At 46.6% G+C, this 19,112-nt stretch overlaps 1 protein-coding gene across 2 annotated transcripts; it reads left to right on the forward strand.

Annotated features, from left to right (window-relative positions):
• Positions 1-230: 230 nt before the first annotated feature.
• ETV3 (ETS variant transcription factor 3) lies at positions 231-16,548 on the forward strand. 2 transcript variants are annotated; one of them, XM_069728297.1, is made up of 5 exons: positions 231-306; positions 5,907-5,966; positions 7,224-7,461; positions 11,287-11,402; positions 13,304-16,548. In XM_069728297.1, exons 1-5 carry the CDS (start codon positions 255-257, stop codon positions 14,482-14,484), a joined length of 1,647 nt encoding a protein of 548 aa, XP_069584398.1. In that variant the 5' UTR covers positions 231-254; the 3' UTR covers positions 14,485-16,548. The 2 variants fall into 2 exon arrangements, with proteins under 2 accessions (XP_069584398.1, XP_069584405.1); XM_069728304.1 differs by having other exon boundaries at positions 242-306; positions 5,910-5,966.
• The last annotated feature ends 2,564 nt before the right edge of the window (positions 16,549-19,112 follow it).

The raw sequence follows: 19,112 nt of genomic DNA on the forward strand, positions 1-19,112 counted from the left end.
TCCTGCGTCGTGTGTGTGGCATGAGGGGGGGGGGAGCTGGTGACGTTGTCAAGAGACCTCAGTGGGTGCAAGATTCCTATTTGTGGGCGTGTGCATCACACCTCCGCGGTCCAATCCGAAGCGACAAGCTTTTTGTTAGGGCGTGGTTAGGCGATGACGTTTCGGATGCACGCTCCGGCGTCAACGTAGCAGGGAGGAGGGGGAAGGAAGCGTAAACCGGAAGTGGGATTATTAAGGCACTTCCTGCTCGCTGTATGAGGAGACTGGAAGCCGAGGAGAAAGGAGAAGACGCGGCGGCTGCCCCTGGTGAGTGCCTGCGGCTGTCCGGCTCCCCACCGAGCGTTATCAATCCTGTCGGGCTATTTCTGTTCTCCCCGGTCCATTCCTAGCTCCGTGTCCCACCCGGGCCTGACTGCTCTGCCCGTCCAGCAAAATGTTGTGTGGGGCCGCAGACATTTGCTGGGTGTCCGCTGCCTGTGGTTCTTGTTGGATCACCAGTGCTGAAATGTTTGTGTGGAACTACAAGTTCCAGCAGTGTGGCAGGGAGAGGGGCCTGGTGTCACAAGTCCGGCGCCTCCTGTCCCCGGGCGGCGCTGTGACTCCTGTGCAGGGTCTGCTGTATCCTTCCTCTGGGACACCTCTGCTTGCTGTCACTGAGTGGACATTAGCTCCTGATCAAACAGTCATTGGGTCCAGCCTGTATAATCTGCGGCCACCACCTTATAGCCCTGGTCCCAGGTCACCTTTGTATGAACCGTGGGGTCCCTTGCGCCCCATTAAATGCCTGATAGGGGGTGTCTCCGGCCCGTGTCTGATGCCCCCGGCTTATGATGTGGATGACCTCTACTTTATCATCTGTACATCTTGTATGGAACTAACCTGTGTGTGTGGTGGTAAGACGGCTGTACATGTGTGGGGGATGCCTGCTGTGTATGTGGTGGGATGCCGGGTGTGTGTGTGGCGGCGGGATGCCGGCTGTACGTACGTGTGTGTGTGTGTGTGTGGCGGGATGCCGGCTGTACGTACGTGTGTGTGGCGGCGGGATGCCGGCTGTACGTGTGTGTGTGTGTGTGGCGGGATGCCGGCTGTACGTGTGTGTGTGTGGCGGGATGCCGGCTGTACGTGTGTGTGTGTGTGTGTGTGTGTGTGTGTCGGCGGGATGCCGGCTGTACGTGTGTGTGTGTGTGGCGGCGGGATGCCGGCTGTACGTGTGTGTGGCGGCGGGATGCCGGCTGTACGTGTGTGTGGCGGCGGGATGCCGGCTGTACGTGTGTGTGTGGCGGCGGGATGCCGGCTGTACGTGTGTGTGTGGCGGCGGGATGCCGGCTGTACGTGTGTGTGTGGCGGCGGGATGCCGGCTGTACGTGTGTGTGGCGGCGGGATGCCGGCTGTACGTGTGTGTGGCGGCGGGATGCCGGCTGTACGTGTGTGTGGCGGCGGGATGCCGGCTGTACGTGTGTGTGGCGGCGGGATGCCGGCTGTACGTGTGTGTGTGTGGCGGCGGGATGCCGGCTGTACGTGTGTGTGTGTGGCGGCGGGATGCCGGCTGTACGTGTGTGTGTGTGTGTGTGTGGCGGCGGGATGCCGGCTGTACGTGTGTGTGTGTGTGGCGGCGGGATGCCGGCTGTACGTGTGTGTGTGTGTGTGGCGGCGGGATGCCGGCTGTACGTGTGTGTGTGGCGGCGGGATGCCGGCTGTACGTGTGTGTGTGGCGGCGGGATGCCGGCTGTACGTGTGTGTGTGTGTGTGTGGCGGCGGGATGCCGGCTGTACGTGTGTGTGTGGCGGCGGGATGCCGGCTGTACGTGTGTGTGTGGCGGCGGGATGCCGGCTGTACGTGTGTGTGGCGGCGGGATGCCGGCTGTACGTGTGTGTGTGGCGGCGGGATGCCGGCTGTACGTGTGTGTGTGGCGGCGGGATGCCGGCTGTACGTGTGTGTGTGGCGGCGGGATGCCGGCTGTACGTGTGTGTGGCGGCGGGATGCCGGCTGTACGTGTGTGTGGCGGCGGGATGCCGGCTGTACGTGTGTGTGGCGGCGGGATGCCGGCTGTACGTGTGTGTGGCGGCGGGATGCCGGCTGTACGTGTGTGTGTGTGGCGGCGGGATGCCGGCTGTACGTGTGTGTGTGTGGCGGCGGGATGCCGGCTGTACGTGTGTGTGTGTGGCGGCGGGATGCCGGCTGTACGTGTGTGTGTGTGTGTGTGGCGGCGGGATGCCGGCTGTACGTGTGTGTGTGTGTGGCGGCGGGATGCCGGCTGTACGTGTGTGTGTGTGTGTGGCGGCGGGATGCCGGCTGTACGTGTGTGTGTGGCGGCGGGATGCCGGCTGTACGTGTGTGTGTGGCGGCGGGATGCCGGCTGTACGTGTGTGTGTGTGTGTGTGGCGGCGGGATGCCGGCTGTACGTGTGTGTGTGTGTGTGTGGCGGCGGGATGCCGGCTGTACGTGTGTGTGTGGCGGCGGGATGCCGGCTGTACGTGTGTGTGTGTGTGTGTGGCGGCGGGATGCCGGCTGTACGTGTGTGTGTGTGTGTGTGGCGGCGGGATGCCGGCTGTACGTGTGTGTGTGTGTGTGTGTGTGTGTGTGTGTGTGGCGGCGGGATGCCGGCTGTACGTGTGTGTGGCGGCGGGATGCCGGCTGTACGTGTGTGTATGGTGGCGGGATGCCGGCGGTACGTACGTGTGTGTGTGGTGGCGGGATGCTGGCTGTAGGCACGGTGGATGGTAGCTGTAGATGAGGTGGAGGAGATGGTGGCTGTGTGTGTAGCTGGCTCTCTGCTAGGGGTTTTGCCTCAGGGCAGGAGAGTCTGTTCCCTGTAGGGCTGGCGGTGAGCGATGTTGCAGCACTAGATGTCTCTGGTGTCTCGCAGAATCTCTGGATGTGTCTGGTGTCTCACAGAATCTCAAGTGTTGGATATTTTTTTATCACCTGTGACACTTGCCGCAGCTTTGGATGGCTGTAACCCATGTGTGTCTGCAGCAGTGGTGTGATGGTAAGTGCTGCCATGGCTTCTGTCGTGACTTTTCGGTAACTTGTTGTGTGACGCATGTCACTGTGTCGCTCCAGCCTGACGGATATGTCCCTGGTGACTTGTGATAAGTATGTGCCCCCTCCGCTCCTGCTTGATCCCTAGTGCTGAGGTCAGAAGTTCCCTGTGTAAACACAGTGATGTGTGACCTTCGCTTCATTTACTTCTATGGAATTCATGCAGATGTCATAGCTTGCAGAGGAAGGAGCTGGGGAAGCGACACAGTGGTGGGGTGCAGGGCTGTACTGCTTGGACCCCAATGATCACATCTGTATTTAGTGGGACAACTATGTATAAAGCCGTAATGTATGATATCCAGCTGTGCTGCCATTCCTGGCCGCGTGCGGTTGTTGTGGTCCATTCTCAGGCGGTCTCCCTGCTGATCAGACGCAGCGACATGTATATCAGGGGAGGACAGTGCAGAATACAGGGCTGGATGCGTCTGCTAGTCGGTGCTATCAGTAGATAACAGGAAGGTTACTGGGATTACGCAATGTGTGGTGGTTGTGTTTTGTTCCTACCATTCATGTGCAGTTGTCCCATGCCCCCCACATGCCGATCAGGACTGGGCTGGAAAGTGTCTGTTCAGGGTTTCCTTTAATATGGATTATTAGGAAGAAAAAAGTATCTCACTTGCATGTGTTAAAGAAAATTCCAATTCCCTTAAATTGGAATCTATATACTTCTTCTGGGCACAGGATGCTGGTTTTGGGCTTGGCTACAGCCCGCCATATGCTGGCAATTGTGGTTCTGTGTTTGGGGAGTTGGTGACTTGTGCCTCTCAACGTCCTGGCTTTGCTGGCGGAGACTACGGTTGTACATCATGGGCACCATATTAGTCTTTATTACATTGCAGCTGTATGGGGCATCCACTCTGACCCTTTAGTGGTTCGCCTGTAGCTTCTGTATAGGAGGTAACTGCTCTGTAGGTTCAGATGTTCACCAGAGGATGGAATGTACTGCAGCGATGGAGAAATCCCAAGCAAGCGGCGTGTGCTGCAGGAGGATATGTGCCGCTGTCTGACAACGTCCACCCATTAGAGACATGTCTCGGTATTTCTCGCTGTAACCTAATCCTCACACCTGCTCCTCGCCACTTCCTTCTACATGTCTTCCTTGCCTTGTGGGGGGACAAAGTTCAATAGAACCACTGACCTAATTCTGCATCTACCTGTGGCCTTATTTTTTAGATCAATTCTGGACTTGATACAAACCCTTTTAAAAGAGTGGGCCAGGATTACAAGATATGGCTTCCTTCCTAAAACATTGGCCCACTTGTCCACGGGCTTACACAGGACATTATGGACTGATATGGTGATGGGCCACTGGAAAGATGTGCATTTCCCTGCTCAGGGGAAGCCTTTTAAAGGAGTTGTCCTGGACTTAAATATTGATTAGGATGGGTGTGATTTCCCAGCGATCAGTTCCTGGAAAGGCAAGGGACACTGGGCTGGGCCACACCATGTAGTTACCGTTCCTCAGTACTCTAGCTGACCTCCTATTGAAGTCAGTGTGATCGGAGCAGCGATGTTTATTGTGCCCAGAGCTGTGACGTTGGGGGGGCTGTGGTGTTTGCTGTGCACGGAGCTGTGTTGGTGGGGGCTTCGGTGTGCGGAGCTGTGACGGCTGGTGCTGCGGTGTGTGCGGCGCTGTCATGGCGGGGCTGCGGTGTGTGCGGAGCTGTGATGGCTGGTGCTGCGGTGTGTGGCGCTGTGATGGCTGGTGCTGCGGTGTGTGGCGCTGTGATGGCTGGTGCTGCGGTGTGCGGCGCTGTGACGACTGGTGCTGCAGTGTGCGGAGCTGTCACGGCTGGTGTGCGGCAGTGTGCTGCGGTGTTCGCCATTCTAGAGGGATCGACATCCATGATTCCTTCCATCTATGGATTAGTTCTCAGCTCCACGTGCCGGGTTGACGCTTCTGTTGTGAGATCACTACTGTCTTTGTCACCACAAGCGGGGTGGCGAGGGTGGACGGTCCTCTGCTTTTCACGGCTTCGACCACAAGGAAGGAAATGCGTAAGCCGTTGAGTTTCCTTTTTAAGTTATGAGACAAAGGGGTCATACGCGGATCAGTGCAGCGCAAGGCTCACCTGTGACAAGGCAGCAGCACGCCGTGTAGTATTATACACAGACCTCCCTTCCTTAGGTTCAGGTTATGCTCCTATGATTGTGTCCCCCTTTCACTGCACAGTGGCGGTCCTGAACACCTGGCTGCACCCTGTTTATTTGAATGGAGCCGTACTGAAGGGGGTAAAGTGCTGTGAGTTCTTTATTCCTGGGATGGGTCGTGATTATGGATGTTGAACCTGCAGCTGTCATTAAAGGGGTTTCTCTGGGCTTCCAATAGTGAAGTCCTGTCCTTGATATTAGATGATTGAGATCTGACACCCTCCGGTGATCTGTGGCGGTAAACCAGAACAGAAGATGGGTCACCTGTACTGGATCACAGTGGTCTGACACCCAACACCCTCTGATAATCTGAAGGAGTCATGATGGCACTATTCTGAATTGTGGCCCTTCTCAGCTCAGCAGCTTCTGATACATTCATATCAATGGAAGCTGAGCTGCCGTCCCGAGAACTGCCACTGCACAGAATATGGCGCTGTGCTAGTCTACTTTTGACAGTTTTGATCATCTGATCACGAAAGGCTTCTGATGTGGGACCACCAGATTCTGATCTAGAGGATACTCTATATCTATCCCACAATGGGCGGATTGGGTGGCGGTCTTTTTGTTGTGAATTTAAGTACTTTCGTGCAGCGGTCTGAGTTGTTCCTCACCGCCGGAGTTATAAAGCTACAGCATCAACTTCCTGTACTGTATAGGCTCTTATTTTTTATTTTTTTTTTTTATTTCTTTTGTCTCTTTTTTTTTTTTGTCAGCAGAAAGAAGAAAGATGAAAACCGGTTGCAGTATTGCAGAAAAGTCGAAAGGAGGGGGAGGTAAGATTGGTTGTTAAACAGCACAAAAGACCACATACACCCTAGTGCTGGCCAGGGGTATATAGGATGGCGTAAAAGACCACATACACCCTAGTGCTGGCCAGGGGTATATAGGATGGCGTAAAAGACCACATACACCCTAGTGCTGGCCAGGGGTCTATAATATGTGATTATATACCGGGTGCTGAGCACTTCCATATGTCCGGGGAGAGTACTTGGTACAGATATGAGCTTTGTTTATGGGGTAGACTAGATGATTGACATCACTCTGCTGTCCACTGTCAGTGTGTCTGCCCTGTTTCTGTCTGATTATCTCTGCTTTTGTCTCTTACTTTTATTGACCTGCCTGTTCCATTTTTATATTTCGTGCTTTTTTTGTTAGTCTGATTCCTTCTGAATTGTAAAGGGGGTTGTCCATGACTAGTATATAGTGATATGTGAACGTGCTTGGATAACGTGTTATCCGAGTATCTCAGGCGTGCTTGGATAATATGTTTGAGTCCCCGTGTCTGCATGTTTTTCGGCTGTTGTCACATCACACGGGGGCACTGCCTAACTATCAGGCAGTTCACACAAGTGTTATGGCTGTCTAACAGCCGCCGGGACTCTAACATATTATCCGAGATGCTCATTACACTGGTTGGATAACACTATATCAGAGTACATTCGTTCACCACTAGTTGTATATAGATGGGTCTGACACTGCCAGCCTCACCGGTCTGCTGGTTCCAGGGATGGCGGACCAGCACAGCATCTTACGCTGCACGGTGGCAGTTCTTGGTACTGCAGCTCGGATGACTTGTTTTGAAAGGAGCTGTGAAGGAACCAGAGGTCTGACCTCATGATCCTAAAATTTGGACAACCCGCTTACTGTAGGCGCAGTGATCCCTAGACGAGTGATATGTTGTCGTCCTATATAACCCTCCTTCTCATCCTGAACAGGGTGCTATCGCTGCCTTCTTGTTAGGACTGCAGCTGCTTGCCTGACGTTTTTCCCTTTTTTTTTTTTTTTTTTTTTTTTTTTTTATGTGTAGGTTGGTGTTTGTGCTTCTGTCCAATGCTGGCAAATCTAATCTATCTCTGCTCTTCTCTATTTCTCTGTATGTCTTCTGCTTAAATGTATTTTTTATTTTCATTTTTCAGTTATTTTTTTCCATGGTTTTTGTCTGATCCTTTTCTTTTGCAATCACTTGTCCCTTCTTTTTTTTTTTTTTTTTTTTTTTTATCATTTATTTGATTTTCTTTAACAATCTGCAGGTTATCACTTCCCGGACTGGGCATATAAGGCAGAGTCCAGCCCAGGCTCACGGCAGATCCAGCTATGGCACTTCATCCTGGAGCTGCTGCAGAAGGAGGAATTCCGCCACGTCATCGCCTGGCAGCAGGGGGAGTACGGGGAGTTCGTCATCAAGGACCCCGATGAGGTGGCCCGGCTGTGGGGCCGAAGGAAGTGCAAGCCGCAGATGAACTACGACAAGCTCAGCCGGGCACTCCGGTAAGGGCATTCTGGAGGGTCTTCAGGACTTGAGGAGCATGGTAGTTCTGCATAGTTATGGGGGTTGACAACCTTTAACCACTCTTAGGCTATGTGCACACGTTGCAGATTATTTGCGTTTTTTAGCATTTTTGCGCTATAAAAACGCTATAAAACCGCAAATCTGCATACATTAAGCATCCCATCATTTATAATGGAATCCGCAATTTCTGTGCACATGTGTGTTTTTCCGCATGAAAAACGCATTGCGGAAAAATAATGAACCACGTGAATAGGTGTTAAGTGTTGGGAGGTTTTTTTTTTTTTGTATAAATATATTTGTTTAATCTTAAACTACAAATATACGGTTATATTAATAAAATAAAATGGAAAATTTTAAAATTACATATATTTTTCTTCTAAACTATTACATAACTATTTTTAATAAACAGTTTAAATTATTGATTATAAATTTATTAAAATTCTAAAAATAAATTATATTTTGTTCTAAGTATGCTTTTCTAAATTGTATCTTTATAATTACAAAACTGTTTATATATATATATATATATATATATATATATATATATATATATATAATCTATATATATATATATCTATATCTCTTTGTAGATGAAAATATTTAGAATGTGAATAGAATACCATCCTTTTTATTTTCTTTAAATACATGTTAATGATCTAATTCTAGTATTGTTTTTCTGTTCTGCTCTCGGCGATGGCATTAATCAGGGCTGGACAATGAGTTGTTTAATTTCCAGTATGTTTTGCAGCAGGTCTCCTGGCCGCTATTAGCCGTAATCACTCTGGGTGTGACTTGCAGATGATCCCTAATGACGGGAGGAATGTGTCTCCTCTCAGTTCTCTGAATGCTGAGGTGGAGCTCGCACACGCTTCTGTAATTGCACCATTTTACTGCGTTTCTGTAGAACCTGCAGTTCACCCATGACGTGTGGATAATGGCTGGAGATGTGTGCAGATTTTTCGGTGTCTGTAGCATTGAATGAGCATCACTGGGCAGACACGGGAGTCATTTGGGGTGTAAGGGGAGACGCTTCTTACCCGGCCGGTATTTCCAGCACCATAAACCGATGACGCAGCTTAATCCCCCTCCACTTGTCTGTTTTTCCTCTTGCACGTGTTCAGGTTCCCATGGATAAGTTTGGGCTCTTTAACCCTGACTCTCTTGCAAAAAAAAAAAAAAACCTGCAAGTAGATTGTGACGTGCGACTGCAACTGTTTATCTCTAGCGGGAAGGGAAAGCAGTGGAGACGGCATTGATCTGCAAATGATGGAAAAATGGAAACTTTCCATATACTGCAGTTTTTCTTTAAAGTACCTGACAATCCGGCACATGACAGGACCCATATTAACGTCAACGTACATTCCTAAGAGTTTGGTTTTGCCCCGAGCCGCCCTCCACCTCTTCTTTTTCCCAGAGCTGTAAACCGGATCCGGCTGTGTGCAGAGCGTCGTCTCTTGTGATCACACATGTGTTCTGCTGATCGCCTGCAGTGTCTCCGCCACGCAGATGGCTGCTTCCTCTCACTCATCCTCACAGTGCAGGCCGGCCCGTCCTGATATATCTACTTTCCCCACACAGGGGGTGTAGACTTTGTCTTCCACCATGCGGGGTGGGAAGAGTTTTTCAAGAGCCACTATTTGCGATGACACTAAACTCTGCAGGGTAATCAATACAGGAGAGGACAATTTTATATTACAGGATGATTTATGTAAACTAGAAGCTTGGGCTGATAAATGGCAAATGAGCTTTAATGGGGATAAATGTAAGGTCATGCACTTGGGTAGAAGTAATAAGATGTATAATTATGTGCTTAATTCTAAAACTCTGGGCAAAACCATCAATGAAAAAGACCTGGGAGAATGGGTGGATGACAAACTCATATTCAGTGGCTAGTGTCAGGCAGCTGCTACAAAGGCAAATAAAATAACGGGATGCATTAAAAGAGGTATAGATGCTCATGAGGAGAACATAATTTTACCTCTATACAAGTCACTAGTTCGACCACACTTAGAATACTGTGCACAGTTCTGGTCTCCGGTGTTTAAGAAAGACATAGCTGAACTAGAGCGGGTGCAGAGAAGAGCGACCAAGGTTATTAGAGGACTGGGGGGTCTGCAATACCAAGATAGGTTATTACACTTGGGGCTATTTACTTTGGAAAAACGAAGACTAAGGGGTGATTTTATGTTAATGTATAAATATATGAGGGGACAGTACAAAGACCTTTCTGATGATCTTTTTAATCATAGACCTGAAACAGGGACAAGGGGACATCCTCTACGTCTGGAGGAAAGAAGGGTTAAGCATAATAACAGACGCGGATTCTTTACTGTAAGAGCAGTGAGACTATGGAACTCTCTGCCGTATGATGTTGTAATGAGTGATTCATTACTAAAATTTAAGAGGGGACTGGATACCTTTCTGGAAAAGTATAATGTTACAGGGTATATATACTAGATTCCTTGATAGGGCGTTGATCCAGGGAACTAGTCTGATTGCCGTATGTGGAGTCGGGAAGGAATTTTTTCCCCCAATGTGGAGCTTACTCTTTGCCACATGGGTTTTTTTTGCCTTCCTCTGAATCAACATGTTAGGTTAGGCTATGGGTTGAACTAGATGGACTTAAAGTCTTCCTTCAACCTTAATAACTATGTTACTATGTATATGATGCACAATGGTTCCGGCTAAGGGAACGACACGTCCGACTACAAGCTGTTTTATATATTTGCATTAATTTTATTGTTGCTTACTATTTAATTATAAACATTTATAACTAGATGGTGGCCCGATTCTAACGCATCGGGTATTCTAGAATATGTATGTCCACGTAGTATATAACACAGGCCACGTAGTGTATATAGCACATAAAATACTAACAGCACTGATAGAGATGAATGGTACTGTGTCCTGAGGTCGCAGCATGTCCGCAGTGCACACCATGCAGCCTGGAGATGCCGCCAGGGGCGCAGCGTTCCCGGACACGTGTTCTATACCGGGGGTCCCGGGATAACACGGCCGCGCTTCTCCGTGCTGGACGAGAGGAGCGCCCCCGCCGGCGGCTGCTGGCAGTGGAGGCTCTAGTTCAGCACATGTAGTGCTCTTACCGTTACCGGAGCATGTATTCCTGCGCAGAAGATGGCGGGACTGTGCCCGGTGCTACAGCCACGGCCAGCTTGACGGCGCCGTGGGCCGAGAGGTACATAGAGCACCCGGTCTGCCCCGGAGACACCCTGCAGGGCATAGCTCTCAAGTACGGGGTGATGGTAAGCAGAGGACGGTCCTAGGAGGCTGAGGGCGGTGTGCCAGGCTGGTGGGAGTGTGGAGCCCACCACCTGAGCTGTTTGCGGGCAGGAGACTGGCACTGCCGGGGTCTGCGGGGGGAGACCGGAGGGTAGTATTTGGGCGCCGGGCACTGACGGCAGGGGAGTAGGGAGGGACTAATCGGACTATGGCCGTCGCTGATTGGTCGCGGCAGCCATGACAGGCAGCTGGCGCGACCAATCAGCGACTTGGATTCCATGATAGACAGAGGCCGCGACCAATGAATATCCGTGACAGAAAGACAGACAGACGGAAGTACCCCTTAGACAATTATGTATATAGATTTTATGGAGTCTTTATTTTTCAATATTATCATTTATTTTTAATTTGTAATTTTTAAATATGTATATATTTTTTTTTTTAGTTTATTATTGAGGTTCTTGCAATTTTAGTTGTTTTTTGTTTTATTAGATTATGCTAATTAGATTTTGTTAGTATTTTTTTTAGATTTGTTACTTAATCTGGTACTTTTTCCTTGGCAGATATTATTATAACAAAAGGATCTTGCATAAAACGAAGGGGAAGCGTTTCACCTACAAATTTAACTTCAACAAGCTGGTCATGCCCAACTACCCGTTCATCAACATCAGGCCCAACGGTAAGATAAAGAGTAATTAGAATTAGGTCTGGGTGGCTGTGGAGGGATAAGTGTGCTCCTTTAAGCCACTTCAGAGTGCATTGTCGGTGTGTCAGAGCTGTGAAGTATGTAGACACGCCCCCAATGCACTTTCAGGTTAATTTGAATGTGACTTTAATACAAAATTTATCAGCTCTGTCTAATAGGACCTATATAGCCCTGCAAGTAGTTTTAGAAATTTGGGGTCCCCTTTGTGCTCCCATAGACTGTACATCTATATTTGGGGAACAGACAATTCTTGCAAATTGCAGTGCGTAAGTCGAGGCACTCCCTTCCAGTACCGGCGCTGATCGTCCTCTCGCTACAGAAATCAAATGCCACGTTCCTCCTTGGCGTGCCGGTAGCCATCGGCCACAGCACTTCTCTTTTTGTAAATTCTGTGAATTGTGATGGAATTTCCCTGCTATTCTGTGAATATCAGCGGCCTGAGGGTCAGACAGGTCATTGCCGGCCGGGGGTTTAGTGTTTCTGCATTGTGATGGGAGACGGATGCTGCCCAACTCTCCATGTCAGACTTCATCCATTGCGGGTTCTCTTTTCCTGCCGGGGGGGGGGGGGGGGGGGCAGAACGAGCAGGAAACACAACCTTGTTAGTAAGGAGCCAACATTCTGGTTTCATTTCTGCTCTTTGTAACAGCTGCTCCTGTAGTGAGGGAAGCAGAGGCCAAAAAAGTCAGAATCTGTACCTGAGGGGTGTTAAGCATGTAATTAATCCTGAAATGGACAGGGCAAAAAGAACAAAAGCTAATTTTTGTATGCAGGATACCGCATAATGGTGACTTTTTTTAATTGTTTCTCCAATTCATTAAATAACAGCATTTGAAAATGTGCAAAAAAAATTTTGGGGCGTTTTTCACGTTTTCACTTGGCTCTGATAAAGTGGGCAGGAGAGCAACGTGGCAACCCCCAATCTCCATATTCATGTGAGAGATGGCGTTCGTTGTGCAACTTCATGCCTTACAGGATTCATTAATAGGGGTGCGCCTCTTATGAACCAGGCGCTTTTGGCTCCACCCTGCCCCTCATAGAGACTGGTGTGAAAAACTATTAGTCTTGATGAAATGGTGGCCATCATCTTAAGTTTAGGTCACTTAGTATACGAATTTGCTCCATTTTTAGTCGAGGGGGCATTATTTTCCTTTTTTTTTTTTTTTTTCCCCTCCTGTACAACATAGCCGCATCATGGTGTATGTGGATTTTTTTTCCACCCATTTAACACTCGTCAAAATGTTTTCCCTGAATATAAAGCAAGCAAAAGGTTCTTCCCCAGTGTGCACAGAGGTTTAGTGTATCGCGCGCTGTTCTTGTAGAGTAGGACTCCTTCAATATCGGCCCTACAGTCATTTCGGTTGGCACTTTTTGATTGGCTTGTCTCCCATGGGTGGTCTTTGAAAGTTGTCATCTTGGATTACAATGCCAAGTTGGCATCTTTTCTTCAGCGGATTGTACACTACACCTGAAGGACTGCAAAATCCATCATGACAGTGCAACTTCTGACAGACGCCGAATGAAAGTCCACCGCTTCTAAAAGGCTTCGCAAACAGTGAGCAAGATGCCCTCATCTATTCCACCATATTAATGGATTTCCTTTAGTGATGTCAGAGATTTTGGTTGAGTGGTCTGGCTGCCGAGACCCCAATCTCTGAAATGTAGAGGTTGAAGCTTCTCTCTGGTCATTGAGCAGAGCGGTTAGTCTGGACCCGTACGCAGCTCTCATGGCATCTTATCTGCTCTCTACAAACTACAGTTGCACATTGAGTTGGGGAACCTCTTTTTAATATCTGAACTGGCTCCTTTACTTTTTTTTTTTTTCTTTACATCTTCAGGTTTACATATTACTTTTTCTTTTTCTGTTTTCTTAGGTGGCGTTCCTCAGAGTGCACCCCCTGTGCCCACTGCCTCGTCCCATTTCCATTTCTCGCCTTTAGATTCCCCCAGTGAAGACGGGCACATGAATCATTTTACTGGAAGCTCCTCTGCCCAGTCCAGCAGGGAATCCCTGAACGACGGCAGCGAGAGGAAACCAATTCCTACCGAACAGGAAGAGCTTCATTCGGCAGACTGGCGTCGCGGGGCGGACCACATGTCCAATCGGAATACCGCTGTAACCAGTCACCACGGCCTTCAAAAGCATAAACCTGATCTCATGCTTCCAGTTTTTTCGATGCCTGGCATGTACCCAGATGCCCACAGTCCCTTTGCCGTGTCTCCGCTTCCTGGGCGTGGCGGGCTCATGAGTGTACCAATCTCGCCAGCCTTGTCGCTAACGCCAACAGTTTTTTCATACAGTCCTTCTCCTGGACTGAGCCCAGCTTTCCAAAGTAGCAGCTGCTTCAACTTCAACCCAGAAGAGATGAAACACTACCTGCAGGCCCAAGCCTGCTCCGTATTTAACTACCACTTAAGTCCACGGACTTTACCAAGATTTCCGAATTTCATGATGCCGCCGCTTCATCGTCCCTTCCCACCGGAAGATCAGCCATCACTCCCCATCAAACTGCAGCCACCTCCAATGGGACGTAAAAATAAAGAAAGTGCCCAAAGCTCTGAGGAAAAACGACTGGCTCCTCCACAACCTCCTCTGCTGCCCGTGAAAGTGGAGCCAGTTTCTGATGATGACTATCTTTTTTCTGATGAGGAACAAGGTTGCCCGGACCATGTAGAGAAGGAAGAATCTGATGAATCTGAAGCTTTTTCTCCAAATCTGGACTCTGATAAGCCAGGCCATACTTTTGTCAAACCCGCAGCTCCTTCCTGGCCGCAGTTCTCCACCGCTTCATCCAAATTTAGCTACCCCAGGGAAGGTACAGAAGGTCCAGCTGAGTTTGGTGAGAAGCCTGTAAAAGACGAAACCACCGTAGTCGAAAAGAAGGAGGACTCTCTGCCGCCGAAGCTGCGCCTCAAACGTCTCTGGAATGGCGAGAGGCAGGCGGAAGTGGTGGAGGATAGAGAGTGCAGGAAGGTCAGCTGCATCATCAATGGCTGCCGCTCCTCCGACCTGTCAGTGGCAACCAATGCCGTTGCTGCAGCTGCTGACTCCTAGTACTGGAATAAGCCCATATTATTTCTTTATGTATTCTATTTATGTGGCATTGCTGCAGAAAGGGGCTTGGTTAGCTATTTTGGTCTCATTTATTCCCAGACTTTTACTTTTGCAGGTGATTTACTAAAAAAAAAATTATATATATCTATATATATATTATTTTTTTTATTTTTTGGTAGAGTAATGTTGCTTTTCATGGATTTTACCCTCTCAAAGTATTGATATACGGGTTGCTCTTTCACGTATTCAGGGGTTCTGCACTTTTAGCAAAAAAATAATTACGAAAATATTTTTTCCAAAAATAACAGGGTAGGTAGGTGGGTTTGCTGGAAAACTTGACACTACAACATAGGTTGTACTAACTAGAGGTGAGTTTACGAGTGGGTGTGGATGAAGAGGTCTTCATTCATATTTTCCCCACACACCCCTTTGTGACATCATGGACGAGGAGTCCTATTTTTATACCTGAAGTGTCATGATTTTACACAGAAAAGCTTAACGCAGCAGTACTCTTTCCACAAAACGAGCAGATCCAGGTCAGTGACCTAGTGATAGAAAAAAGGACCTTCGTTCCTGGTTCCTCAGACGCGCGGGAGTAGAAATGCCAGGATGTGGAACCTGTGGTTTTTGTGACCTACAGGAAGCGAACTCAAGTGAACGCAGGAAGTTAAGGGAAATACAAACTGCACATGTTCCACCACTGATCTTCTCCCTTTTGTCTCAGCTTTCTCACACAGACGTCTGCTTTGATTTCCTCTTGTGACGTCCATGCATTCCTGGTAATTAGGAGACTTGAAGTGTCAGATCAGACCCCCTTTTTAGAGTCCTTATCGTTAAGGACAAAGAGCTGAGCAGATTACTTACGTGTGGGATCTATGGAAGACAGAATTAAGATTGGTGAAGACCAGATTTTTACAGCTTTCCTCTTGTCCATTGGAGGGTCACCACAATTTCCCAACCTGAAATGGCCATCTCTTTAAATTTTTTGTACAGTTCCCTCTTTTCTCTATGGAATGTCATCACGATTAGGTGTCTTTGGATGATGGTCAGATCATAGAGGGCGAGTCCTTCCTTCGTTGAAATGTAAAAGGTTGGAACGTCTGTCGGTCAAACGTTCAAGACCTCTCCGAAAGGCAGTCTTTTTTTTTTTTTTTTTTTTTTTTTTTTTTTTAGGGTCGAGCGATGCTTAACTTTTCTCTTTTCTTGAGTTATTTTTTTTTATTTTATTTTTTTTCCTTTTGTTCATAAAATCGGCGACTGAAGAAAATTAACGCCCGAGCTTCATCGCTAGCATGTGTAGGACTACTCATACGAAACTTGGGGCGTTGTGATCTGCCTCGAATTTTGAGTCTGCAGACATTTGGTGGAGAACTTGTACAGGTTGTCCTCCATAAAATTCCTCCTCGAAAGATTGAAATTAAGAAAGCAGTTATGCACAACTTCAGGATTAGTCTGTGGTTTCTGACAATCCTAGTTGGCATATGTCTCCTTTCTGTTCTTTGGTGAAACGTTTGGTAATTTTAGCTCTTCTAGAGAAAATCGTACCATTGGGACTGCCTGTAATGCAGATCCTTCGGTAACGAGTAATGGTCTGTCTTATGAAACTGGGTGCGGCCTTTGCTTCATTTGAAACTTTTTCCTCTGCCAAGAACGGCAATGAATCTGATATGGAAAATTTTGTTGCCTTTGCATCTATGGTATGATAATTGAACGATGAGGAATTGGACACCTCTATCCCTCCCGGGTGCTACTGTGCTATCCTTTTTTTTTTTTTTTTTTTTTTTTTTTTCTACTCAGTTCCTCAAAGTGAATGGTAGTTCCCAATGTCGCATCCAAGAATGCGGTCCAACCTGTCCTGGTAACACCTTGCCCCGCTTGTCTCTTCCGCGTACATTGATTCTCTGCCTTTTCTCTGGAACTTCTCAAAAGAAAAAAAAAAAAAACAGTTCATACAGATTAAAGTTAATTTTTGCTTGGGGTGAAATACCTTCTTTATCCTTCCCATTTCTACAATTGTTTGTTTTTCTAAAACTAACTATTAGTTTTAGTTTTTCTAAAACTAAATATATATATATATATATATATATATATATATATATATATATATAAAAAAATTTTTTTTTGTAGATGACGCCCTGTTTACCCTTCGTGATTTAAAAAAAAAAAAAATTTCATGCATCTGCTTGACCATCAATTGTCTATTAGATTGCATGTCTGATGTAAGTACTGCTGCTTTAACTTTTATATAGATTTTTTTTTTTTTTTCAATTTTTCGGAATTTTTAAGTTGGATAATATTTCTAATCCATTTTTTTTTTTCAAAGTTGCGAGGAGACCATTTGTACTCAGGAACAGGGGAAAACCCATTTTCCTAACCCTTCAAGCCATCTGCTAGGAATTGACTTCTAAATAGTTAAAAGTAATCTAAAAAAAAAAGTAAAGTCAATACTTTACCCCTAACCCTTCCCCAAGTGCCAGGTTAATCTAGATGCTGCTTTTTCTGACCGATGTAGGTTTGCTATATTGTATTATACAGCGTATGTGCTATCTTTGATATTAACATTAAGTTATCTTTTTACTTTTTATTATGGAGGGTTTTTTTCCCCAGTTTTAGGGAATTCTCAGGGCCTCTAACACTGGACCAGCCAGTTGCGGCCAGATTGCATAACGCATGCACACTGAGGCTTGAGCTCTACATCACCAATGATTTGAACAAAGAGCCCCATCTAGTGTTAAGTTTGTATTGCAGTTTTTTTTTTGCAAACAGGTAGTCCATGTCCTCTTAACTCCATAAGTTAGAGTTTGATATATATATATTTTTCCAGAATTTTTGACATTTTAAAGTGCCAAATATTTAAATAAAAGTGCGATGTGATGCACATGGGTGCGTTGTATCTGTGAACACTAAATGCACAATCAACCAAGTGGTGTGAGAGTAGTCGTGTACACAGCATTAACCTGTAATCTGTCACGGGTCTTCTCCAGATACTTGACTTGAGACCATGTAGCTAAAGGGCTTGGGTGTTTTTCTGTGAAGATGCTCTTGAAAATGGCGAGAGAATTGCAAGCCTCTAAGCTGCACAAATGGGGTTTCACTGACCTCTTGCTCATATATTAGAGCCCTGTACCGCCACCGACATGATCATGCGATCTAGAAGAAGGGTGGGTTGTCCCTTTTTCAGTTCTCAACTTGTTGTACTGTGATTGTTCCACTTATTATTGGGGGGTTGGAATATACTGCAAGTATGTTCTGGCATTGTCCTAAAAAATATCTGAAATTTTAGAACCATAACCATGTTAAAATGGCACATTTTTATACCTCGAAATAAAGGCTCCCATTATACAGATCTAGAAAATAATCCTTGGTTTATTAAAATGGGCGAAGCGGGAAGCTAGTTTGCTGTTTTAAGAAATTTTGGGTTACAAAAAATCTTTTAAATAAAAATGGCTGCCACCTCTGCATGGTATCGAATGGCAGCCAGCCTCATTGTGGCTCTCTTGGTCATGGCGCCAACTAGTGGCACCATTCTGAGCTACACAAGCTCATTCAAGTCATCTCCTAACACTTGGTTGATTGTCCAAACTTTTATTTCCAGCATTGTATATTATGCGCCACCCTGACTCCAATTTTAGAGACTTGGCATTGATGCTGCGGTATCAATTTGTGCCCCCTTTGGTGGAAAGAGGGGGAGTTTCTGTACATAAGTGTATACTAGCTAATCTGTGCAGTGCCTTTAGACGTTCCAATTTCTATAAAGTCTTCAAACACAAACCTTTTTTTGGCATATATATTATATATATGATGTAATGTTATATAGAAATATATGTATAATATACATATTTTTTTCCCCAGGGGTATGTGATCGCTCTGTATTTTGTATAAAATTTGCAAGTAAAGTATTTTACCTCGAATTTTAAGATTTTTGGAAAAGTAAATAAAGTTTCCCTTTTCATTATATGTTCCCTTTTTTTTTTTTACTTTTTTTTTTTTATTGTACTCTAGGCCTGATTTGGAACCCTATTAAAAGGAGGGTCAAAGGGTTATTCCCTTCTTAATGGATAGTGCTTGTATAAACAAGCACTTTTCCAATTTACTGCTCATAAATTTGCAGCCGTTCTTGCGACATTAAGGCTTTTTTGTTTCCAGCTTGTTTCCTAGACGACCGACCACCGACGCTGTCTAGCCTATAAGTACCGTGTTGAAGCTTGCTGGTACTAGGGGATTAACGGCACACTCAACACGTGTTTGCTTCAAAACCGTGCATAAAAGCTCCGTAGAAGTGTTTGTAAGCACTCCGCATTTTCTGCTGTCCAGTGGAGGTTGGTCTTGAATGGCTTAAAATTTTAAAAATCAGTAAATGGCAAAATTGCTTGTATTTACAATGCGAATAACCTTTTTAAGTTCTTATGAACTGAGTGAAAAGGCTCAACTTTGTTCATGTAATTTTTATTTTCCTCTTTTGAGAGAACGATACTGGTCACTGACCTGGCAATATAACTTGTTTGCAACATAGAAACTTGGATGTATGAAACAAGGGCAACGCTTTCTTGCTGCTAGGAGCGATCAATAACTTGAATATGTGGAGCAAGTTAAAGCAATTGTAAATGCTAGTGGCACATTTGCCTTGC

The sequence above is a fragment of the Ranitomeya imitator genome, chromosome 1 (assembly GCF_032444005.1).
Source record: "Ranitomeya imitator isolate aRanImi1 chromosome 1, aRanImi1.pri, whole genome shotgun sequence".
NCBI classification, from domain to species: domain Eukaryota; kingdom Metazoa; phylum Chordata; class Amphibia; order Anura; family Dendrobatidae; genus Ranitomeya; species Ranitomeya imitator.